Genomic DNA, 26,642 nt, shown 5'->3' with positions numbered 1-26,642 from the left:
TAAATTTTTTTCTTAAAAATTTTTTTAAAGAAATTTTTTGTGTTACTACCCCAACCTTCCATAAGTGGGTGAAAATGACCCGGTCAGGTTGTTTTCTTGAAATATCTTTGCAATTAAATTTCATATTCCAGGTATTCCTCAAAAAACATGTTTTTAATATCATAAAATTTTTTCTTAAAATTTTTTTTTAAAGACATTTTTTGTGTTACTACCCCAACCTTCCATAAGTGGGTCAAAAATGACCCGGTCAGGTTGTTTTCTTGAAATATCTTTGCAGTTAAATTTCATATTCCAGGTATTCCTCAAAAAACATGTTTTTGATGTCATAAAATGTTTTCTTTAATTTTTTTTTTTTAAGAAATTTTTTGTGTTATTACCCCAACCTTCCATAAGTGGGTCAAAAATGACCCGGTCAGGTTGTTTTCTTGAAATATCTTTGTAATGAATTTTTAAAAATAATTTCATACTCCAGGTATTCCTCAAAAAAACATGTTTTTGATATCATAAAATTTTTTCTTAAAATTTTTTTTTAAAGAAATTTTTTGTGTTACTACCCCAACCTTCCATAAGTGGGTCAAAAATGACCCGGTCAGGTTGTTTTCTTGAAATATCTTTGTAATGAAATTTTTTTAATAATTTCATATTCCAGGTATTCCTCAAAAAACATATTTTTGATATCATGTCATTCACATTTTTAACTTATTTTTATACATTTTAAGAAATTTTAGTTTTTGTGTTACCACCCCAACCTTCCATAAGTGGGTCAAAAATGACCCGGTCAGGTTGTTTTCTTGAAATATCTTTGTAATGAAAAATTTTTATCATTTCATATTCCGGGTATTCCTCAAAAAACATGTTTTTGATATCATGCCATTCACGTTTTTAACTTCCCTTTATGCAACACACAATGGATCCTCACATTTTCTATTGTTGTACTTGGGGTCATTTTCTTTTTCAAAGATGTAAAAAAGTGAAAAATGAAGATGTTTCTAACATGAAATGATTCTTGTGTGGTCCTAAATATAATAGTAAATATCATACAAGTGATTATTCCTAACCAAAATGGCAACATTGTCATAAAAAGGCATTGATTCTAGTATGGGTGATTTTTGAGCCACTTATGGAAGAGTGTAGGGTCCAGTCACTCGTGCATGGAAGGGAATAATCCGGATGTGCACAGTAGTGAAGTCTATTCCCAATAAACATCCAAACTAAAGTTTCCAGACTAAAGTTCACCCCCAATGTACACATCCATAAACGCGGTTGATTCAGCGAGGTGATCAAAGCGGCGCTCCCGTTCAGCAGAGTCTCAGTGGGAGGTTTATAAAACAGTCAACTGTCTGCATAATCTGCCCAGATGCAGCCCATTTTTCTTTTCTTCTGCTTCTCTTTTTGGTTTAAAAAAAAAACTAAACCTGTCATTGGCGATGATGGGAAGAAGGCAGGGTTTCATTTCAGCACGGACCAAGTCGCAGGAGAAAGCGTCGTGGCCTCTTTGAATCAGTCTGTTTGTTCTCTTGGCTCATCTTACACCACGCTTGCCTGGAGGTGGGTGTTAGTTTGACACATGGAAAGTGTCTGGTGCACCCCAACTGCACCCCAACTGCACCCCAACTGCACCCCAACTGCACCCCAACTGCACCCCAACTGCACCCCAACTGCACCCCAACTGCACCCCAACTGTACGCTCAACACCAGCAGCGTCATTAGGCCTAAAAAATATAAAAATAAAAAATAAAAAATATCCAATTATTTAGGGGGAGCTTAAGGACATTTTGAAGTCCCCCTAAATAATTAGATATTTTTTATTGATTTTTTTTAAATCAGTAAAAAATATAAAATCAAAATAATATCAATAGAAAAAAAATAAATAAAAATATCAAATTATTTAGGGGGGGCTTAAAGACACTTTGAAGCCCTCCTAAATAATTTGATATTTTTTATAGATTTTTTTCAAATGAGTAAAAAATATAAAATTATTTAAGGGGGGTTCAAAATGTCCTTCAGCTCCCACTAAATAATTTGATATTTTTATTGTTTTTTTTAAACCCCACTAAATAATTTTATATTTTTTACTGATTTGAAAAAAAAAATCAATTTTTAATTAAAAAATATAAAATTATTTAGGGGGGCTTCAAAATGTCTTTAAGCACCACCCCCCAAATAATTTTATATTTTTATTGTTTTTTTTTTCTTTTTAGGCCTAATTTATATTTTTTATTGATTTTTTTTTCAAATCAGTAAAAAATACCAAATTATTTAGGGGGGCTTCAAAATGTCCTTAAGCACCACCCCCCAAATAATTTGATATTTTTATTGTTTTTTTTCTTTTTAGGCCTAATTTATATTTTTTATTGATTTTTTTTTCAAATCAGTAGAAAATACAAAATTATTTAGGGGGGCTTCAAAATGTCCTTAATAATGTTATATTTTTTAAAAATCACAAAAAAATATCAAATTATTTAGGGGGCTTTAAAATGTTGTTAAGCCCTCCTAAATAATATAATATAAATATTTTTTATTGATTTTTTAATCAATAAAAATATCAAATTGATTTTTTATATAAAATTTATTTTTTAATTTATTTTTTTAATTAATAAAAAATATCTAATTATTTAGGGGGGCTTCAAAATGTCCTTAAGCACCCCCTAAATAATTTCATATTTTTTATTAATTAGAAAAAAACAATTTTTACAAAAAAAATCTCTGACAAATTTCATATAATTCGGCAAAAGCAGGCTAATAAGCAAGCCAATAAGCAGCTAATACTAGCCTACTACTAGTAGTAGTATTAGTAGTACTAGTAGTAGTAATAATCAGAAGAATAATGATGATAGTAATACCATACTTTTCCGGACTAAAAGTCACACTTTTTTTACACACTTACGTTCCTGTTCCTTATTTGTTTTTTGGATTTTTTGCATTTTTTTGAATGTCTACTACATTCATTAATATCCTGTGCACCCCCCCCCACCCCCGTCCTCAGAACCTAATGACGCCCGTGCTAAACACGTTCAATGTAGTACTCGTAGTGGCAGTAAAACGGACAGCTAAGCTGCTACCCGTGAATATGAAACCTTAACTAACCCAATGTTCAATTGATAAATATAGAAGATGGAAATGCTTTAAGAAACATGCTGTTCAACGCCGGCATGGTAATTAAGTTTAGAATCATATGATTATGCAAATATGATATGCTTTTGGCAGCATCTTAGCTTGCTGTGTCATGTCTGAACTCTTTCTCTCTGTTATGTAAGAAGTGAATTTCAAGGCTTCGGTGTGTTTAAAGCACTGTGACAATATGGCGTGTGGGTTTGTTTTTTCAAATCAGTAAAAAATATAAAATTATTTAGAGGGGCTTCAAAATGTCCTTAATAATTTTATATTTTTTATTGATTTTTTAAAAATCAGTAAAAAAAAATCAAATTATTTAGGCCTTTTCAAAATGTCTTTAAGCTCTTTGAAATAATTTTATATTTTTTATTGATTTTTTTAAATCAATAAAAAATATCAAATTGATTTTTTAAAATATCAAATTGTTTTTTTAAATAGATTTTTAAAAAATCAATAAAAAATATAAAATTATTTGGGGGGGACTTAATGGGGAGGGGACTTAAGGACATTTTGAAGCACCCCTAAATAATTTGATATTTTTTTATTGATTTTAAAAAAAAATCAATAAAAAAATCAATTCATATTAAAAAAAATTAATTTGATATTTTTTATTAATTTGATTAATTAAAAAAAAAATTACAAAAAAATCTCTGACAAAAAAATAATAGGGAAAACGCAGACTAAGAAGCAAGCCAATAGCCTGGTTCTGTGTGTTTAAAGCACTGTGACAATATGCCATGTGTGGTTTTTTTTTTTCAAATCAGTAAAAAATATAAAATTATTTAGGGGCGCTTCAAAATGTCCTTAATAATTTTATATTTTTTATAGATTTTTTAAAAAATCAGTAAAAAAAATATTAAATTATTTTGGGGCGTTTTAAAATGTCGTTAAGCCCTTCTAAATAATTTTATATTTTTTTAATTCATTTTTAAAAATCAAATTGATTTTTTTAATTTATTTTTTTTTAATCAATAAAAAATATCAAATTATTTTTGGGAGGGGGACTGAAGGGGAAGGGACTTAAGGACATTTTGAAGCCCCCCTAAATAATTTGATATTTTTTATTGATTTTTAAAAAATCTATTAAAAAAAACAATTCTATATTTAAAAAAATCAATTTGATCTTTTTTATTAATTTGATTAATAAAAAAATGTACAAAAAAAATCTCTGACAAATAGGGAAAAAGCAGACTAATAAGCAAGCCAATAGCCTGGTTCGGTGTGTTTATATGGCGTGTGTTTTTTTTTCCAAATCAGTAAAAAATATAAAATTATTTAAATTATTAATTATTCCTAAATCCCTCACACTGTACACAAAACAGGCCGCCAAGTGGTTAGCGCGCAGGAGTTTGCATGCGTATTTTTTTTCCGGGTACTCCGGTTTTCCTTTACTCTACTCTACGTAGAAGTTCACAAATAAATAAATAAATGTTTTCACCTCCCCCTCATTACAATCGGTGTACCCCTGGGGGTACCCGTACCCCACTTTGGGAACCCAGACAAAATAGCGATTGTAATGTATTTTAGCGGTACAGCCAAGAAGCTATTTTCTTTTAACCTTACAGTCAGCCTTCACGAGAAGACAAAACAAAGCCAGGTGCAGGGGAGGCTCCGCTGTGAAGGAAAGGGGTGGGGTGGGGGGGGGGGGCGATGGGGGGGTTAGAAGAGAAGTGCAATTCCAACCATTCCAATTAGCAGGGTGCATGAAAAAGTGATACTTTTGCACAGCAGCTTCCATCAAAATCAGCCGCCCCCGGCTCAGCAGGGGAAAAAAAAAAATTGTCAAAATGGGATGGCTTCTTTTATCAAGCGCTCCATGACACTTAGTTAAGACTCCTTTGCCTCCATCATGCTGCTGATACGTGCCACTTTGAGGTGAAGTCTTACTGTCTGACGTGAGACTAAAAGTTGGAAAAAAAACTGGGAGCGAGCAAGAAACAATAAGTTTTAGTGGATTGTGTCATCTAAGTTGGCTTTTTTTGTAGAAGTTGGGAAACGGAAGGGGGGTACTTTCGCGTCTCTGTCTTTTTTTATTTTCCAGTGTTTCTATGGGAGTATTATTTTCAGATCGAAATTACACAATGAAGTCAGGGTTGGCAATGCAGCCGAACTGACGAAACCTATTCCAGGATTCTTCATCAGTGGAACGTCAACACTTAGCATGATTGTATGCTAATTAATTATTATACAGTATCTGAGGCATCATTTATGCTCTGCGTTCAAAAAAAAACTGCACTGTGTGCAGTTCTTCTAAAAACATGGTCGCGATTCACCAGTCGATCTTTGGGAATTTGTCGATTACAAGGATATTAGAAAAAAGAAAGTACCCCCTCCCCTTCCAGAGAGTGTCCAACAGGCACGCATTTTGTCGCACCCCTCAACATTCTCCGGGCACGCAAACCACGAGCCCCAGTCAGATGCCCAACAAAATTTTAGACATAATGAGTCAATTGTGACCAGATTAAAGTATGCATTGCTAGCACTCGGTAAATTCGAAGCTACCTATCCGGAAGTCCTCTGGAGCGCTTGGCAGTGTGACCAATCACAGCCCAGTGGGCGTGCCTGGAGGAATAATCTAAACAGACCCTTTGGGTCGGTAGAAGGAAATCCATTGATAAACTGCATGAAAAGGTGCCGAATCTGGAAGATCTAGAAAGCTTTATGCGTGGGTTACCTGTCCACAAATCAAAATGGGCCATAATTGGTCCCCTTTAAATGTTACCCATGCCGGAAGTTGGGTACACCTGTGCTCATGAACTTGGACATTTTTAGTCAGTCCTCCAAGTTCCGAACTTCCTTTAGTATCATCCATTTCAGCCGATCCATCAGCCAATCCGAGTGCTGTCAACTAAAAATATAGTCTCCGCCCCCCCTGTCTTCTTCTGGGCACGCAAACCACGAGCCCCAGTCAGATGCCCAACAAAATTTTAGACATAACGAGTCAATTGTTCATCTACTTATGTGACCAGATTAAAGTATGCATTGCTAGCACTCGGTAAATTCGAAGCTACCTATCCGGAAGTCCTCTGGAGCGCTTGGCAATGTGACCAAACCCAGCCCAGTGGGCGTGCCTGGAGGAATAATCTAAACAGACCATTTGGGTCGGTAGAAGGAAATCCATTGATAAACTGCATGAAAAGGTGCCGAATCTGGAAGATCTAGAAAGCTTTATGTGTGGGTTCTGTCCACAAATCAATACAAAGAGTGCCGAAAATGAGCCATAATTGGTCCCCTTTAAATGTTACCCATGCCGGAAGTTGGGTACACCTGTGCTCATGAACTTGGACATTTTTAGTCAGTCCTCCACGTTCCGAACTTCCTTTAGTATCATCCATTTCCAGCCGATCCATCGGCCAATCCGAGTGCTGTCAACTTCAAAATATTTAACACATAAGTTTCTCCCCCCCCCCCAGCCAACTGCATTCAGAGAATGAGGCGGACGCCCCCCCTGGACGAACTCCAACCGCCGCCCTACCAGGATGAGAACGGTTCTCCGCGGATGTCTTGCACACTCTCAGACCTGGGCGATGCCAAGTGTGATCTCTCCCAGACCAGCGGCAGCCCCCACCTTTCCTTCCACAAATGCACGAGTGACGGAAGTGACGGCCACGAGACGGAAAGTTATCTCAACAAGGGCTATGAGGAGGACGTGCCCAGTGACAGTACTGCTGTCCTCAGCCCAGAGGTAAATTCCGGGTACAAAGTACATCACCACGGATTTTTAGGAACAGGAATCGGGTCCATAAGTTTCAATCTATGCTAACTTTTCTGGGTTTTCTCCGGGTACTCCGGATTCCGCCCACATTCCAAAAACATGCTAGGTTAATTAGCCACTCCAAATTGTCCATAGGTATGAATGTGAGTGTGAATGGTTGTTTGTCTATATGTGCCCTGTGATTGGCTGGAGATTGGGTGTATCCCCGCCTACCATCCAAAGACAGCTGGGATAGGCTCCAGCATAACTGCAACCATAGAGAGGATAAGCAGCATAAAAAATGGATGGATGGATCTAAATAATATTACATTTAATAAATAGCTAGGAGACCCGAGTTCAATTCCACCCTCCCCGCCGGCTTCCTCCCCCATTCCAAAAACATGCTAGGTTAATTAGCGACTCCAAATTGTCCATAGGTATGAATGTGAGTGTGAATGGTTGTTTGTCTATATGTGCCCTGTGATTGGCTGGCCACCAGTCCAGGGTGTACCCCGCCTCTCGCCTGAAGACAGCTGGGATAGGCTCCAGCACACCTTGCTATACTCGTGAGGATAAGGAGTAGTAAATGAATGAATGTAAAAGTTTGTTATGCGTTATATTGTACAATAACCAAGACAGTGTACACAAACCAAAAAACAATGAAAACTGGGGTATTGGAAAACCAAGACTGCACTGTAAAAATATTCTGAGGTGATGTAGTGGTCATGATGTAAACACAACAAACATAACATAACGTAGCATAGCATAGCGTAGCATAGCGTAGCATAGCGTAGCATAGCATAGCATAGCGTAGCATAGCGTAGCCTGACGTGACGTGACGTAACAACATAACACAACACAACACAACACAACACAACACAACACAACACAACATACCATAAACAACTCCTCGTTGTTTGTTTAGGAGATGTCGGCCCGTGGTTCAGCAGCGCAGCTCCTCAAAGGCTACGAACCAGATCCGGTTGCCAAGTACGGCACCCTGGATGTCGTGTTTGACTACGATCCGGAGGAGCAGCAGCTGGCGGTGACCATCATGGCGGTTACAGACCTCCCCATTCTAAAGCACACCGGCAACATCTCCTGGCAGGTCCACCTGGTGCTGCTGCCCACCAAAAAGCAGAGAGCAAAGACGGGCATCCAAAGAGGCCCCTGCCCTCTTTTCACAGAGACCTTTCACTTCTGCCACATGGAGTCCGAGATGATCAGCAACTACGCCATTAGATTTCGTCTTTACAGCATGCAGAGGATGAAGAAGGAAAAAGTGCTCGGAGAAAACGTGTTTTATCTCACCAAGCTCAATCTTCAGGGGAAAATGTCCGTGCCAGTCATATTGGACCCATGCTGCACCTATCCAGTAAGTATTTTCAAAGAACGTGATCATAACAGTGGTGTGTGGACTCCTTCAGAGTCAAATTTAAGCATATGCTCCTTTCTGGTGTGGGGAGGGGGGGTACTGTCTAGCACCCCTAACGATGCCTTATTTATTTCAAAGAACGTGATCATAACAGTAGTGTGTGGACTCCTTCAGAGTCAAATTTAAGCATATGCTTCCTTCAGGTGTGGGGGGTACTGTCTAGCTCCCCTAACGATGTCTTTTTAATTTCCAAGAACGTGATCATAACAGTAGTGTGTGGACTCCTTCAGAGTCAAATTTAAGCATATGCTCCCTTCAGGTGTGTGTGGGGGGTGGGGGGTACTGTCTAGCTCCCCTAACAATGCCTTATTTATTTCAAAGAACGTGATCATAACAATGGTGTGTGGACTCCTTCAGAGTCAAATTTAAGCATATGTTCCCTTCTGGTGTGTGGGGGGTACTGTCTAGCTCCCCTAACGATGACTTATTAATTTCAAAGAACGTGATCACAACAGTGATGTGTGGACTCCTTCAGAGTCAAATTTAAGCATATGCTCCCTTCAAGTGTGGGGGGTACTGTCTAGCCCCCTAACGTTGCCTTAATAATTTCAAAGAACGTGATCACAACAGTAGTGTGTGGACTCTTTCAGAGTCAAATTTAAGCATATGCTCCCTTCTGGTGTGGGGGGTACTGTCTAGCTCCCCTAACGATGCCTTTTTAATTTCCAAGAATGTGATCATAACAGTAGTGTGTGGACTCCTTTAGAGTCAAATTTAAGCACATGCTCCCTTCTGGTGTGGGGGGGTACTGTCTAGCCCCCTAACGTTGCCTTAATAATTTCAAAGAACGTGATCACAACAGTAGTGTGTGGACTCTTTCAGAGTCAAATTTAAGCATATGCTCCCTTCTGGTGTGGGGGGTACTGTCTAGCTCCCCTAACGATGCCTTTTTAATTTCCAAGAATGTGATCATAACAGTAGTGTGTGGACTCTTTCAGAGTCAAATTTAAGCATATGCTCCCTTCTGGTGTGGGGGGGTACTGTCTAGCTCCCCTAACGATGCCTTAATAATTTCAAAGAACGTGATCACAACAGTAGTGTGTGGACTCCTTTAGAGTCAAATTTAAGCACATGCTCCCTTCTGGTGTGGGGGGGTACTGTCTAGTCCCCCTAACGATGCCTTATTAATTTCAAAGAACATGATCATAACAGTGGTGTGTGGACTCTGAATCAAAGTCAAATTTAAGCATATGCTCCCTTCAAGTGTGGGGGGTACTGTCTAGCCCCCCTAACGATGCCTTAATAATTTCAAAGAACGTGATCATAACAGTAGTGTGTGGACTCCTTCAGAGTCAAATTTAAGCATATGCTCCCTTCAGGTGTGTGGGGGGTACTGTCTAGCTCCCCTAACGATGCTGTATTAATTTCAAAGAACATGATCATAACAGTGGTGTGTGGACTCTGAATCAAAGTCAAATTTAAGCATATGTTCCCTTCTGGTGTGGGGGGTACTGTCTAGCTCCCCTAACGATGCCTTTTTAATTTCCAAGAATGTGATCATAACAGTAGTGTGTGGACTCCTTTAGAGTCAAATTTAAGCATATGCTCCCTTCAAGTGTGGGGGGTACTGTCTAGCTCCCCTAACGATGCCTTTTTAATTTCCAAGAATGTGATCATAACAGTAGTGTGTGGACTCCTTTAGAGTCAAATTTAAGCAAATGCTCCCTTCTGGTGTGGGGGGTACTGTCTAGCCCCCCTAACGATGCCTTATTAATTTCAAAGAACATGATCATAACAGTGGTGTGTGGACTCTGAATCAAAGTCAAATTTAAGCATATGCGCCCTTCAAGTGTGGGGGGTACTGTCTAGCCCCCCTAACGATGCCTTAATAATTTCAAAGAACGTGATCATAACAGTGGTGTGTGGACTCCTTCAGAGTCAAATTTAAGCATATGCTCCCTTCTGGTGTGTGGGGGGTACTGTCTAGCTCCCCTAACGATGACTTATTAATTTCAAAGAACGTGATCACAACAGTGATGTGTGGACTCCTTCAGAGTCAAATTTAAGCATATGCTCTGGGTGTGGGTTGGTACTGTCTAGCTCCCCTAATGATGACTTATTAATAGTCTCTCTGCAATCATATTGACAGAAATACTGACAAACAGAAACATATCAGTAATCAATACTTTCACACATGCAGGGTGCGGAATCCCAGATCAGTCTGTCAGATTTGACGTGCAGTGAAAGCGCCTTGTCGTTTCCGTCAGTGAGTCAAACCTCCACACCTGAGATCCTGGTGGGTCTGGTGTACAACGCCACAACAGGACGTCTGTCAGTAGAGGTCATTAAAGGCATCCATTTTAAGAACCTCGCTGCCAATAAGCCACCCAGTAAGTATTGAATAATGTTTTTTTTTCCCATTTCATGCTTGAAGGTCGGCCATGGAAATGACAAAAAACTGAAATATAGCGTTATCATATACCAATACGCATACAATACCATGTAGGCATTCGGTAAGAAACATACACACACTTGCACCTTCACCAAAACCCAGACAAAAACCCACGGTGAGGCAGCATTTAGCCACTATGGCCCCCACCTGTGGGATAACCTCAGGACTGCGGAGACTGTTGATATTTAAAAAAAAGATTAAAGACACTTTTTTAATCAGGCTTTTAACTAATATTTTTAAACTTTTTATTTTTTTAGTCCTATTTTATGCTTTTAGTCTTTAGCTTTTAACTCCAGTATTTCCTCAGGAGGGGGTGCCATTCTCGACCTGGCCGGCTGGGGGTTCCTCCCTTTGATGTGGGGGTCCGCCCGTTTTTTTAATTTTAATTTTAATTTTAATTTTAATTTTAATTTTAATTTTAATTTTAATTTTTATTTTTATTTTTATTTTTATTTTTATTTTAATTTTAATTTTAATTTTAATTTTAATTTTAATTTTAATTTTAATTTTAATTTTAATTTTAATTTTTATTTTTATTTTTATTTTTATTTTAATTTTACAACTTAAACTCAAACTTAAACTTAAATTATTGTATTATTATTGCCATTATTTTTTTATTTGTTTAATTTTTATTTTCATTTTCATTTTCATTTTCATTTTCATTTTCATTTTCATTTTCATTTTCATTTTCATTTTCAAACTTAAACTCAAACTTAAACTCAAACTTAAACTTAAATTATTATATTATTATTGCCATTATTTTTTTATTTGTTTTATTTTCATTTTCATTTTCATTTTCATTTTCATTTTCATTTTCATTTTCATTTTCATTTTCATTTTCATTTTCATTTTCATTTTCATTTTAAAACTTAAACTCAAACTTAAACTTAAATTATTATATTATTATTGCCATTTTTTTATTTGTTTAATTTTCATTTTCATTTTCATTTTCATTTTCATTTTCATTTTAAAACTTAAACTCAAACTTAAACTTAAATTATTATATTATTATTGCCATTATTTTTGTATTTGTTTAATTTTAATTCCTCCCTTTGATGTGGGGGGTCCGCCCGTCTGTCGGAGTCAGGGGGGCCTGGGTGCTGGTCCCCCGATGGCACGGCCTGCGGCTCCTCCCTAATTGTTTTTCCTTTTATTTGTGGTAATTCTGTAAAGCGCTTTGTTTTGCAAGTGCTCTACAAATAAAGTTGATTTGATATAAAAATGTGAACTATAAGAACTACTAAGCTAATAATAATCTACTAATAATCATTTTTTGCACCTTTTGAATGAATATGCTGCACATTGCTTCAGTCTGGTTTGGTCAGTTTTCCCCAATTTCAGTTTTAAGGCATCTAAGCAGCAAGTTGGAACATAAAGAGCCTCTCTGGGTCCTGTTTTTTTTTTTTTTTACCCCGATTTCTTCCCTTGCATCTTCTCTTGTGTCTTTGCCTGTCATCCTACTTCCTATTTGACATCTTGGTCCGCTGTTTTTCCTTACTGCTGCCCAACCCTTGTTGTCAGACGGGCTGTTCTGTTGCCTGAAACACTTGATAGGTGGACAGGTTTATATTATCAGAGGTGAGTGTCGATTCCCCCGCTTCAGACTGTGTCACTCTCATCAACGCTTGTCCTCGTCGTGGTCACGCTACGTGTCACTTTCACTGTTTACCTTCATTGACCTTCATGGATGCAGTCCGTTAAGCATAAGAAGCAATGAACGGAAGAACTAACGTTACTCAAATGTTGCATAATTGATCTGTTCATCGTCCACGATGTTAACACACTCATCCATGAAGACAAACGGCTCGTTATGAATATTGATGCTTTGCTCGCATGTCGCCATCTGACCTACTTCACCGACTTTCCCCATGCGTGTCCTCATGATGCCTGAAAAGCTTTTTGTTTGTGCGACACGTTTAAAGTCCGTCCAACTTGCTTGAGGGGTGATGGCTTAACTCTGCTTTGGCATGCCTTGGCTGGAGTTTCAATGTGTGTGTTGTGTCGTGTCTGCAGCACACAAAACAGAAACTAAAATATGATATATATGATGGATGGATGCTTTATTCATCTACAAGGGAAATCCACTTTCACAGTATATGCAGAAGAAGAGGAGTCATTCATTCCCAGCTGTCTTCGGGCGAGAAGCGGGTACACCCTGGACTGGTGGCCAGCCAATCACAGGGCACATATAGACAAACAACCATTCACACTCACATTCATACCTATGGACAATTTGGAGTGGCTAATTAACCTAGCATGTTTTTGGAATGTGGGAGGAAACCGGAGTACCCGGAGAAAACCCACGCATGCACAGGGTGGAATCGAAGCCGGGTCTTGACGATAATTATTCTCTTATGCGCTGTGATTGGCTGGCGACCAGTCCAGGAGTAATTATAGTCATACATGCGGAAAACAAAGCAAAATAAATATATATATGACAAATGAAATGGATAAATGAACATAATGTTGTTTACAAACCTTTTTTGGTGTCATGAGCACTGTATTATGATGCATTATTATTATTATTATATTATTATTGCAATTATTTTTTATTTGTTTTATTTAATTTTAATTTTAATTTTAATTTTAATTTTAATTTTAATTTTAATTTTAATTTTAATTTTAATTTTAATTTTAATTTTACAACTTAAACTCAAACTTAAACTTAAATTATTATATTATTATTGCCATTATTTTTTATTTGTTTAATTTTAATTTTAATTTATTTTTATTTTTATTTTTATTTTTATTTTTATTTTTATTTTTATTTTTATTTTTATTTTTATTTTTATTTTTATTTTTATTTTTATTTTTATTTTTATTTTTATTTTTATTTTTATTTTTATTTTTATTTTTATTTAATTTTAGATTTAATTTTAATTTTAATTTTAATTTTAATTTTAATTTTAATTTTAATTTTAATTTTAATTTTAATTTTAATTTTAATTTTAATTTTAATTTTAAAACTTAAACTCAAACTTAAACTTAAATTATTATATTATTATTGCCATTATTTTTGTTGTTTATTTTTGTTGTTTTAATTTTAATTTTAATTTTAATTTTAATTTTAATTTTAATTTTAATTTTAATTTTAATTTTAAAACTTAAACTCAAACTTAAATTATTATATTATTGTTGCCATTAATTTTAATTTTAATTTTAATTTTAATTTTAATTTTAATTTTAATTTTAATTTTAATTTTAATTTTAATTTTAATTTTAATTTTAATTTTAATTTTAATTTTAATTTTAATTTTAATTTTAATTTTAATTTTACAACTTAAACTCAAACTTAAATTATATTATTATTGCCATTATTTTTTATTTGTTTAATTTTAATTTTAATTTTAATTTTAATTTTACTTTTACTTTTACTTTTACTTTTACTTTTACTTTTACTTTTACTTTTACTTTTACTTTTACTTTTAATTTTAATTTTAAAGATGATTTTTTGAAGCAAAATGGCCCACGTTTTTAAGAGTTTAATATTTCTGTATTTCATACTGTATTTCCTCGTATCAACAACTTCAACGAATGATGCACGTATCGGTGATACTGTACGTTCTTGAAAGGTATCGTGATGTTTCGTCGTCCTTCTAAATGCAGGAAATAGTCACATCTGGTGATGCAGAAAAAAAAAGATCTTTGTGCAAAATCCTGGTGTAGGCCTTGATTGACTTTGTGTCTCTTACAAAGGCGAAGCATCCTGATGAATGATGCAGAGCAATTTCAAATTCCTTTTTTTTTTTTTTAATGGTTTTCAAAACAGTATCAAGCCGGCGTGTCAAGTTAATCATCAGTCGAAGCCCCTCTCATTCAGTAACAATACCAAAGAGCTTTACATCACTGCGACTGACCACTTAAGACATCCACGGCTCTTCAGAGCCCATTCAGCAGCCGTCAAAAAAGAAATCAAGGCTATTTTTTTTTTTCCCGCGGTGCTTTTATGTCAAAGATGTGAATGTGATTCAAGGCTGTGAGCAAAGGCGTTGGAAGGCAGCTGGCACTCAACGGCATGAAAGCCGCAGCGGTTCGTTCCGTCGACTCCCTCTTGGATGGGGAACGCAATACACGGCATTATTATGGAAGTAAAATTGTACGGGGGGGGGGGGGTGAAATGCTCTTAGAGACCCATTGTGATGGTTTCATTCACTCTCATGCGGATGTGTAGCTTTTAAATTTGAACTTATGACAGTGCTGGAAAAAGCTGTGTTGGGAATGTTATTTGTTTTATTTATAAACATTTAGCTGACTAAGCCTTATTGTAGCATGGACTAGAAATTAGCTTGGATATGGTAAAGTATGCTACAACCAGATGTTTGCATGTTTACCATCCTGGCCAAATTTTGCACCAAATTCTGCAGCAATTAAAATCATGAACAAAAAATAATGGATCGGTTTACAATTCATCACAAACTTGAGGCTAATTTCCTCTCAAATTACTTTCCAGACACCCAATCATGCATCCATGAAAACAGAACCCCTAACAGTGTTAGAAAGGTCATAAGTTACATAGTTTGTGTCACTGATAATATTTAGCTTTGAGTGTTGTTTTGTCCTACTGTGTTTGGCGGGTCAGTAAACGCACCGCAGTGCGCCCGTTGAATCGGTTGAGCGATTTATGACTTCTCTCTGACACTTTCTTGAGCCTCATTCAACATTTTCCCCGGGTTTGATGCTGTTCGGGAATGCATAGAGGTGAGGTTCTGGTTCCATTATGAGAGCTGTGCGGTTGTTTGTGGACCCTTTTCGCGAAGTGACGCTCCTTTGTTCATTGGTGCTAATGTTAGCATTCAAGCTAACTGTAGAACCATTGTTCTAATAAGCGTCACATTTACTTAATTTACTTGTTGATTTATGTATGTAATGTGCCTTTGGCTAATTATTATTACTATTATTTATGTAATATGAACTACGTTATTTTACTTGTAATTTGTTTGCGTATTTGTATTGTTGTTACGTCTCGGCTTTGGCATTGTGACGCAACAGGTGCGCGTGAAAAGGGAAAAGCAAAGTAGACGGACAAAACACCGGGCAAACAGGAAACGTTACCAAAATAAGAGCATAAAACAGGAACTAAAGGCATAGAAGCGGAAAATAACTATAAATTAAGGATAGTGACAATTGTATGTATCTTGTTACAATACCACAGCATAAAGCCTTAATAAATCCACAAAACATAGAACAACCTGCCATGTTCTTTGACTTGAACACACCATTATACCTTACGCCGAGAATCCTTTCAAACAGAATCGCTAAACAAAAGAAATAACATTTTAGTGAACTCTCAAGAAAATGCAACAATGTACGTTTGCATCGCCACTTGTTGCTAGGCAGAGTCTGGAGGGCCAATTAATATCAATATCAATATGACATATTCCCGATGAGGTTCTCTCAGTTTTTTGCGCTTGCTTGAACACAACAGGAAGTCAGACAGACACACTAACGAAACCAAAAACAGCACTTAAAGTCGCACAAGAGGCACAAAGAGATGATTATGATGATGCAACTCTATGATAGAAGCCGAAAAAACGACCACAAGGTGTCAGGAAGTGCATTTTATAAGAACTCTGCCTCCATCTTTCCCCATTGAAATACAAAATGGGGAAAATTTAAATAGTTCATTTGTAAAAAAAAAAATAATATATATATATATGTATTTTTTCATGTGCAACAGCCATTTTTGTGTTTATGTTGTAGCATCATTGTTTAGACATGTGGCTAAAAAAACTTTGCTATATTATATTATTATGTTCTAGCTATGTTCTACTACTCATTACTAAAGTATGAATGTACTTATACACATATATTATAACTGAATCACATATATGTATTATTAAAAAACACATAATGGGAAGGAAAGCAAGTCTTTCAAGGAATTTTCCTACTGTAGCTCTTCACCGTGTCCTTACAGGCAGACTTGGTTAACTTTGGTCCATTTTTAACAGCATCATTAACAGTATCTTCAGGTTAGATGCGGTTGCATAGCAACAAGACTGAAGAAAGACTTCTCAGGTCTTTGTTTTGAGGAAACACTCGTCGCGTTTGAGCTGGAGAAAAAACATCCTATGCAGTCGTGATCTCACATGTCAACTGCTGAGGCGTTACTCTGAACAAACGTGTGTGTGTGGGGGGGTCGGACGGGGGGGTGTTGTTGCTGTGTTGAAATGTGCCATCGCTTAAGTCACCAGCAGATGAGATGCCTGTATCTAATTGTGTCTAATTGTGCATTCCTTTCTTCCTAATTCAGACACGTATGTTAAGCTGACCTTACTGAACTCCATGGGCCACGAGATGTCCAAGTGCAAAACGTCTATCTGCCGAGGCCAGCCCAACCCCACCTACAAAGAAACCTTTGTCTTCCAGGTAGCCCTTTTCCAGCTATCGGATGTCACGCTTATCCTCTCGGTCTACAACAAGCGCAGTATGAAACGCAAGGAGATGATTGGTTGGATCTCTCTTGGGCTCAACAGCTCTGGGGAGGAAGAGCTCAGCCACTGGACGCTGATGAAAGAGTCCAAAGGACAGCAGGTTTGCCGCTGGCACAGTCTGTTAGAATCCTAACGGCACCACTAAGGTACACAGTGTGACGTCGATATGAACGTCAAAAAATGGAAATGGTGTCCTCGGATGACGAAGGTGAGGGAGCCGTATGTATGCACCAGGGAGGATTTATCAGTGAATAGGCTAAAGATAGCAAGGGTGTACTAACACTAAGCTAATGGCGCCATGTCCTGGCCCGCTGAGCGCACTAATTGAACACCCCTGCTCTGGTATGAAAGGAAGAGGTTAACGAGGCACGGCACGATTCTATGCATATGCACACACATAGCTGCATCATGCTCGTCATCGGTTATGAACGATAATCGAAACGATTCATAACGGGAACACTCAAAACGATCCAAAAGTCAAAACCCATTTGTAGACATTTGGCAGGTAAACAGACCCGAGTCCAGCACGGCACGATGGCTTAGTGCAGGGGTGGGCAAACTTTTTGACAAAATTTACGGGGGGGGGGCAGACTATATATTTTACACATAACAGTCCACCTGGTATTATTGTATCTGTAAAATTGTCATGCAATTTGCTATTATTATTTATTATTTTATATTTATATTTAAATATTTTAAAAATAATAAAATATTATAATAATTACAATAAAATTAAAATAATAATTATATTATTATGTAAAATATGCAAATATAACAATAATATTATATATAATTAATATAATAATTAGCATTAATATAATAATTATAATAATCATAATAGTTCTAATAATAATTATAATAATATAATAATAATAATAATAATTATTATTATTATGTGCTTGTGTCCCTTTTTTCAGGAGCACTTTGTCAAAAAACGAAAATTGATAAAACCATCAAAAGGTTGGCTCAGGCCATGATGCCAGGTTGTATGTTGAGTTTAAATGAAATACTTTGGAAAGATTGGGCGGGCCGTATTCAAACACTTGGCGGGCCGGATGTGGCCCCCGGGCCGTAGTTTGCCCACCCCTGGCTTAGTGTGACAAAATCATTGGGAGCCATTGATGACGTATATCATGTATTATAAATTGTCTTCATCTGATTTTTGTTTAGGACTGCACGGTGTTAAAGTGGTTAGCTCGCAGGCCTCGCAGCTAGGAGACCCGAGTTCAATTCCACCCTCAGCCATCTCCGCGTGGAGTTTGCGTGTTCTCCCCGTGAATGCGTGGGTTTTCTCCGGGTACTCCGGTTTCCTCCTACATTCCAAAAACATGCTAGGTTAATTAGCCACTCCAAATTGTCCATAGGTATGAATGTGAGTGTGAATGGTTGTTTGTCTATATGTGCTCTGTGATTGGCTGGCCCCCGCCTCTCGCCCGAAGACAGCTGGGATAGGCTCCAGGAACCCCCGTGACCCTCGTGAGGAAAAGCGGTAGAAAATGAATGCTAGGAGTGAGGCTGCACGGTGGGCGAGTGGTTAGCGGCTGAGGTCTGCGTGCTAACCACTCACCCGCCATGCAGCCTAAAACAAATATATTTTTAGTTTTTTTCTGTAAAATGTGAGATAATACACCGTCAGAAAGGCATCTTTATCATTCACTGATAAAATAAAATAAAATATTTTATTTTATTTTAAATTATTTTAATTATTTAATTATTTAAAATATTTTATTTTATTTTATTTTATTTTATTAAATTTAAAAAAAAAGTTTTTCCATCAATTAACCTAGCATGTTTTTGGAATGTGGGAGGAGATCGGAGTACCCGGAGAAAACCCACGCATGCACGGGGAGAACATGCAAACTCCACGCGGAGATGGCTGAGGGTGGAATTGAACTCGGGTCTTCTAGCTGTGAGGTCTGTGCGCTAACCACTCGTCCACCGTGCAGCCCTCCCTCAAATTATTATTTAAAAAAATTAATTAAGGGGTTTTTTTTGCGTGTCCAGAGACATAAAGATGTTTTAATAAATTGCGTTGGATCCTTTCAGATCCTTCCGGGAGCACCAATCGGGTTTAGAATTTTCCCATAGAAAATGAAGGACATTAAATTATTCCATCATGAAATATTTCTAAACTCTACAGGGAATGTTTAAAAAAATGATAACGATTTGCTTGGGAGGTCACGTCGTCATTCCACCTAAGGACTACGGAATACCACGCCAACAGAGGTTGTTACCTAGTGGAACCTGTCAGTCAATCAGGGATGTCACCTTAAACTGTAATGATGACGTAATGATCAAGAATATTTATATTAGGGTTTATTTTAAATATCATATATACAGTAAATATGTGTCATTGCTACTGTGGTGCTGTTATCATCTTCTGGACATAAAAATAACAATACTCACAATAGCAATGATGCTTACACCCCTCACCCCCCCCTAATTCCCAAGTCAGTGATCCCCACCCTGGTGCTATGTGGCTGCATGCTTTGCGGCACACAAAGAATTCCTTGCCTTATGAGGTTGTCCTTTCATAGATTTGTAGAAAAGAAGCGAACATAACAAGCCAAGAAATATCACGCTTTTCCGGTGTGCAGATGCGTACTTGGTTACAGAAAGCACACAACTACACACACACACACACACACACCAGATGCACAAATGTGTCACTTCCTGCACGCCACTTACATTATAGATAGTTTTTACTGTGCCTGTGCTTGTGCGTGGAAATGAGTGTGTATTTTGACTGGGTGGGGGGTACATTCAGGGGGCAATTCCAGGTCGGGATTTTAGGTATTTTAGTTTGTTTTACAAACCAAAAAAAGAAGCAATTGTTGGATTGTGCACTGTGTACTTGATTTGAACTGAATGTTTCATATCTATTTTTGGATTATCATGAATAATGACTCCCGTTATTAACCCACCCGGTTCTTGTATCGCTGCTGTAGTTGATACCCTTCTATGTGATTTAGCATTTTTAGATTTATTAAGTTCATTCGTTCATTTAGTCCATCCATTCATCCATTTTCCTTCACGACTCCGGGGGGGGGGGGCAGCAGTCTCCAATCTTCCCCGTCTCCAGCCATCTCCAACGGGGAGGACACCAAGGCGTTCCCAGGCCAGCTGTGAGACATAATCCCTCCCCGGCTGGGCATGCCCAGAACACCTCACCAGGGAGGCATCTGGGCTAGATACCCGAGCCAACCACAAACCGGCTCCCCTCGATGTGAAGGAGCAACGGCTCCACTCTGAGCCCCTCCCGAAATCACCAAGCTTTTCCCGCTACTAATGAGGACGTAGAAATAGGAACAAGGATGGCCGGATGGATTCACGAACAAGAGAAGCGTCCTTTTAAAGATGAGTCAAAGAAACCTCGCACGTCATGACCTGCATCGTAAAAATCACCGGTGGTTCTTTGTGGTGGGCATCGAACGTCATGCCATCAAATGTCACTAATACTCAATTGAAGTATCCTGTGTGATGACTCCAAAAGGTGAACGTGTTTTTGTTTGTCATGTCCGATGACATCAATAGTCCGGTGTCCTAGTATTACTGGTAATTATCGTATTGTCTGGACTATAAGTCACTCTGGAGTATAAGTCGCACAAGGCCAGAAATACATCATTAGGTAGAAAAACACATACATAAGTCACACTGGAGTATAAGTCGCACAAGGCCAGAAATACATCATTAGGTAGAAAAACACATACATAAGTCACACTGGAGTATAAGTCGCACAAGGCCAGAAATACATAATTAGGTAGAAAAACACATACATAAGTCACACTGGAGTATAAGTCGCACAAGGCCAAAAATGCATAATTAGGTAGACAAAAAACATACATAAGTCGCACTGGAGTATAAGTCGCACAAGACCAAAAATGCATAATTAGGTCGGAAAAAACATACATAAGTCGCACTGGAGTATAAGTCGCACAAGGCCAGAAATACATAATTAGGTAGAAAAAAAACCATACATAAGTTGCACTGGAGTATAAGTCGCACAAGGCCAGAAATGCATAAATAAGTAGAAAAAAAACATACATAAGTCGCACTGGAGTATAAGTCGCACAAGGCCAGAAATGCATAATTAGGTAGAAAAAAAACATACATAAGTCGCACTGGAGTATAAGTCGCACAAGGCCAAAAATGCAAAATTAGGTAGAAAAAACACATACATAAGTCACACTGGAGTATAAGTCGCACAAGGCCAGAAATACATAATTAGGTAGAAAAACACATACATAAGTCACACTGGAGTATAAGTCGCACAAGGCCAGAAATACATAATTAGGTAGAAAAAAAAAACATACATAAGTTGCACTGGAGTATAAGTCGCACAAGGCCAAAAATGCAAAATTAGGTAGAAAAAACACATACATAAGTCACACTGGAGTATAAGTCGCACAAGGCCAGAAATACATAATTAGGTAGAAAAACACATACATAAGTCACACTGGAGTATAAGTCGCACAAGGCCAGAAATACATAATTAGGTAGAAAAAAAAACATACATAAGTTGCACTGGAGTATAAGTCGCACAAGGCCAGAAATGCATAAATAAGTAGAAAAAAACATACATAAGTCGCACTGGAGTATAAGTCGCACAAGGCCAGAAATGCATAATTAGGTCGAAAAAAACATACATAAGTCGCACTGGAGTATAAGTTGCACAAGGCCAAAAATGCATAATTAGGTAGACAAAAAACATACATAAGTCGCACTGGAGTATAAGTCGCACAAGACCAAAAATGCATAATTAGGTAGACAAAAAACATACATAAGTCGCACTGGAGTATAAGTCGCACAAGACCAAAATTGCATAATTAGGTCGAAAAAAACATACATAAGTCGCACTGGAGTATAAGTCGCACAAGGCAAAAAATGCATAATTAGGTAGAAAAAAAAACATACATAAGTCGCACAAGGCCAAAAATGCCTAATTAGGTAGAAAAAAAACATACATAAGTCGCTCTGGAGTATAAGTCGCACAAGGCCAAAAATGCATAATTAGGTAGAAAAAAACATACATAAGTCGCACTGGAGTATAAGGCGCACAAGGCCAAAAATGCATAATTAGATACAAAAAACATACATAAGTCGCACTGGAGTATAAGTGGCATTTTTTGCGGGTAATTTATTTTCCAAACTACTTGACCAAAACAGACATTACGTCATCTTGGAAGGCAAGTTCTAACATGAATAAAAGAATAGAGAACAGGCTGAATAGGTGTAAGATATGCTAACACAATGCTAATTCAGCTACACTAAACATAAACATGAACAGAAAAGGTGTCCAGTGTTTATGGAACATAAACACTTTTTTCATTTATAAGTCGCTCTGGAGTATAAGTCGCAGGAACAGCCAACCTATGAAAAAAAAAAGTGCGACTTATAGTCCGGAAAATACGGTATGTTTAACGGCTGATTTGGCGAAAGGTACTTAGCATTGAATGTATTGATTGTTTTCAGAACGAGAAATTTGAATGAAATCAAATGTGTGATGCTAAGCCATCAACATGGCCCGTTCTCTAACTTATGGTGTCATCCACATTTTTCAACTTAGTAGTTTGAAAGATTCTCTATTTTCATTTCTTGACAGTTTAAAAGCCTCGTTTGGGTTCTTTTTGCTCCTCCAAAATAGAAACTACCTGTGCCACTGAACGGCATCGGTGCCTTATGCTAAGAGTCCACTAGGCCGGTGCCAGTTCGCGCCAATGCAATTTGCTGTGGCGCCTAGTGTCACCAATAAGGTGCCTACTGGGGTGCAGTGGCTCAAACTGCCTCCCAACTGACTCGTGGTGGCCCCGTAACAACGGCAAAAATTGAGTTTGGCGGCAAAAAAAATTCAAAATGTTTAAAATCTTCAAGCAATTGGCACGGCGTGTCCACCAAGTGGAACCAAATGTCAGTTGGAATTGGAATCCACTGGAATGTAATGGTGCGAGCCAAGTTGCGGCAATAATGCTAGAAGTCCACTGGGCCAGTTGGTGCCAGTTCACGCCAAAGATTATGTGATTGGCACATAGTGGCTTGCTGTGACGCCGAATTAACGGCAACATGGCGCGAACTGGCACCAACTGGCACCGGCCCAGTAGACTCCTAGCATTACTGTTACCTGTGTCATACTGTCTTAATGTACTTGTAAACGTACTTTGTGTCAGTACTTCTGGATGAGTGTGATTTGTAAAAGTTCTTGACAATATTTATCATAAAGAAAACTGGAGGGAAAAATGATGAATGAGTTGTTTTTGTTTTTATTTTAGGATACCGTACAGGCACAAACTCTCTGGGGGTCTACAGGGGCAAGTGGTTGGGCCGGATGCTCGGCTTCTGCGTGATACGGATACTGATCTGGAGACGTTACCGATCTCCAGATCACGCATCATCTCCAGCTGCTAACAAGCTGCACGTCGCAGATGCTAGAATTGACATAGAAATAAATAAACATAAAACGATAAGCTTCCCCGCCTTGAATGACCAGCAGCCGCCACTGATTTGGTAGCCAAGTCTCAGGTCCATCGTGTTCTTCTAAGGACTACAATATGTCTGCTTTTGTTGACAGAATATTTGGAATCCAAAGGGACTCATTTTGACATATTATGACTTATTGCTAAGCCACGAGAAACCACAAGAGCAACAACGACTTGAAAACGTGAACACGGCGACTTACTGTTAAGTGCAAAATAAGCACTGACGGAATAATCACAATAAACAAAATACATGGGCTACATGCAAAAATCCTTAATTTCTTTATGTGGCTAGTGGGCTGCACGGTGGTTGAGTGGTTAGTGCGCGGGCCACGCAGATAGGAGACCTGAGTTCGATTCTCTTTTGTGGAGTTTGCACGTTCTCCCCGTGCATGGGTTGGTTTTCTCCAAAAAACATGCTAGGTTAATTAGCGTCTCCAAATTATCCATAGGTATGAATGTGAGTGTGAATGGTTGTTTGTCTATATGTGCCCTGTGATTGGCTGGCCACCAGTCCAGGGTGTACCCCGCCTCTTGTTCGAAGACAGCTGGGATAGGCTCCAGCATCCCCCGCGACCCTCGTGAGGATAAGCATTAGAAATCGAATGAATGATTGAATGAGTTCTGTATGCTGCACGGTAATTAAGTGGTTAGCGTGCAGGCCACACAGCTAGGAGACCTGAGTTCAATTCCACCCTCGGCCATCTCTGTGTGGGTTTTCTCCGGTTTCCTCCCACATTCCAAAAACATGCTAGGTTAATTAGCCACTCCAAATTGTCCATAGGTATGAATGTGAGTGTGAATGGTTGTTTGTCTATATGTGCCCTGTGATTGGCTGGCCACCAGTCCAGGGTGTACCCAAGACAGCTGGGATAGGTTCCAGCACCCCCCGCGACCCTCGTGAGGATAAGCGGTAGAAAATGAATAAACGAATGAATATCTCAAGTCAAGTAAATGTCTAGTTTCGATTTCAATTATGTCAACAACCGCTTCTGTCGACAGTCATTCAGTGGCCTCGACACACAGGTTCCACAGTGGTGTGTTTACTGATCATCACCTTTAGCGAGTGCATGCATCAAAAGTAAAGATGGAAGCTAAGATCAGAGAGTTCTCCTAAGGAAATAACAGCACATTCCACAGCTGAACACAGAACAAAGAGCTCGAGGGAAGAAATGCTGGAAAAAAAAGGAGGGAAATGCATAACAGATGAAGAGGGGCATGTTGCCTCTTCTGTCTTTGTCGGCCACACCCCTGCCGAGCAAATCATGTCGGAAAAAATTGTTGTTGCAAATAAAACAATGGAAATCACTAAACTGGGGCGGCACGGTGGTCGAGTGGTTAGCGCACAGGCCTCACAGATAGATTACCCAAGTTCAATTCCATCCTCTGCCATCTTTTGTGTGGAGTTTGTATGTTCTCCCCGTGCATGCGTGGGTTTTCTCCGGGTACTCCGGTTTCCTCCCACATTCCAAAAACATGCTAGGTTAATTAGCCACTCCAAATTGTCCATAGGTATGAATGTGAGTGTGAATGGTTGTTTGTCTATATGTGCCCTGTGATTGGCTGGCCACCAGTCCAGGGTGTACCCCGCCTCTCGCCCCAAGAAGACAGCCGGTGACGACCCTTGTGAGGATAAGCGGTAGAAAATGAATGAACATTATTCCAACAGTAAAATATGGTGGTCGTAGTGTGATGGTCTGGGACTGTTTTGCTGCATCAGGACCTGGAAGACTCACTGTGATAAATGGAACCATGAATTATTGTTAAACTGTTCACAAATATGGGCTGCACGGTGGACGAGTGATCTCCCCGTGCCTGCGTGGGTTTTTTCCGGGTACTCCGGTTTCCTCCCACATTCCAAAAAACATGCTAGGTTAATTAGCGACTCCAAATTGTCCATAGGTATGAATGTGAGTGTGAATGGTTGTTTGCCTATATGTGCCCTGTGATTGGCTTGCCACCAGTCCAGGGTGTACCCCGCCTCTCGCCCGAAGACAGCTGGGATAGGCTCCAGCACTCCCCGCGACCCTCGTGAGGAAAAGCGGTAGAAAATAAATGAATCACTAAACTGGTAAAATAATAATAATCATCACAATAATTATGCATAAATGAAATGTAACTTTTGTACTGGTGTGGTTGATCGATTTTACCCTTAATATTTTCATTATGAATATAAATTTAGGTGAACAGAACCCCCGCCCACCACCCCATTTGAAACATTAGTGACTATATTCATGATTATGATTATTTATTTGGAACGGTTGCTAGCACTAACATGAAAAACAGACCTGCCAACATTGAAGAAATTGTATAGAATAGCATAAAATTGTATAGAATAGCAATATAGAAATAGTATAGAAGTAGACCAGCACGGTGGATGAGTGGTCTGGCGTCATTTGCATGTTTCTCCAGGTACTCAATTCCCTCCCACATTTAAAAAAAAATCATTTTTTGTTTAACATAAGTTAAATGGCGACGCCAAAGTTATGAATAGTTGTTGTAGTTATGAATGGTTGTTTGTTTACGATTGTGATTGGCTGTCCAAGGTGTACACCTCCCTCGCCCATTTCAGTACCCCCCCCCTCCAGGGTATAAATATCAACAAAATATGATAATTATTCACTTTGAAAAAAAAAAGGTCAATAGTGCTGATGATGTAACGTTCATTTAAATCATTTGGCTTTTTGTCCTTTAAAGTCCTGTTGTGTTCAAGGACTTTGTCCCTGAGGTGACCTTTTGTTTATGCAATATATGCATAGGAATATATAAACAATGTATGAATATATATATAAACAATGTATGTATATGAAATACACAACAACAACACAAACAGATTTGTGAAAATAAACAGAAAATAACAGAAAAGTATCAATCACCATGGTATCAATCTGATACTGATATTACCGTAATATCAACACTATCGGTATTTGGATCGATTCACCCGCCCCCCCCCCTAGTTTCTCACGACACAAAACGATGTCGATACCTTTTTAAGTTTGGCTTTCAAACGTAATATAAATAAAGCAAAAGATTAAAAAAAAAAAACACGGAACAGTATAACAGTATAAAAACGGATGTGTCCATGCCATTTCTTTCTTAAGTGCCT

At 38.1% G+C, this 26,642-nt stretch overlaps 2 protein-coding genes across 7 annotated transcripts in view; both read left to right on the top strand.

The window, feature by feature from the left end:
- The window catches only part of sdsl (serine dehydratase-like), a 36,240-nt gene extending 28,954 nt beyond the window's left edge, over positions 1–7,286 (top strand). The window contains exon 10 of one of the 2 annotated variants that reach the window (XR_013629785.1): positions 7,217–7,286. The gene's annotated coding sequence lies outside the window, so the exon portion shown is untranslated. Of the gene's footprint in view, positions 1–6,935; positions 7,008–7,216 lie in introns of those variants that run through there. The other variant, XR_013629784.1, reaches the window with a different exon arrangement.
- The window catches only part of syt14a (synaptotagmin XIVa), a 31,480-nt gene extending 10,177 nt beyond the window's left edge, over positions 1–21,303 (top strand). The window contains exons 5-10 of one of the 5 annotated variants that reach the window (XM_078796306.1): positions 6,528–6,799; positions 7,734–8,183; positions 10,384–10,573; positions 12,136–12,213; positions 16,886–17,001; positions 20,126–21,303. In XM_078796306.1, the coding sequence (XP_078652432.1) occupies positions 6,528–6,799; positions 7,734–8,183; positions 10,384–10,573; positions 12,136–12,213; positions 16,886–17,001; positions 20,126–20,257 (1,238 nt within the window). In that variant the 3' untranslated portion in view covers positions 20,258–21,303. Of the gene's footprint in view, positions 1–6,527; positions 6,800–7,733; positions 8,184–10,383; positions 10,574–12,135; positions 12,214–16,885; positions 17,616–20,125 lie in introns of those variants that run through there. The other 4 variants (XM_078796308.1, XM_078796305.1, XM_078796304.1 and 1 more) reach the window with 4 other exon arrangements.
- The last annotated feature ends 5,339 nt before the right edge of the window (positions 21,304–26,642 follow it).

The sequence above is a fragment of the Doryrhamphus excisus genome, linkage group LG14 (assembly GCF_037039965.1).
Source record: "Doryrhamphus excisus strain RoL-2023G ecotype Guam linkage group LG14, RoL_Dexc_Guam_v1.1, whole genome shotgun sequence".
NCBI classification, from domain to species: Eukaryota; Metazoa; Chordata; class Actinopteri; order Syngnathiformes; family Syngnathidae; genus Doryrhamphus; species Doryrhamphus excisus.
The sequence above is the reverse complement of the archived record's forward strand: the minus strand, read 5'-3'. Positions and strand labels throughout refer to the sequence as shown.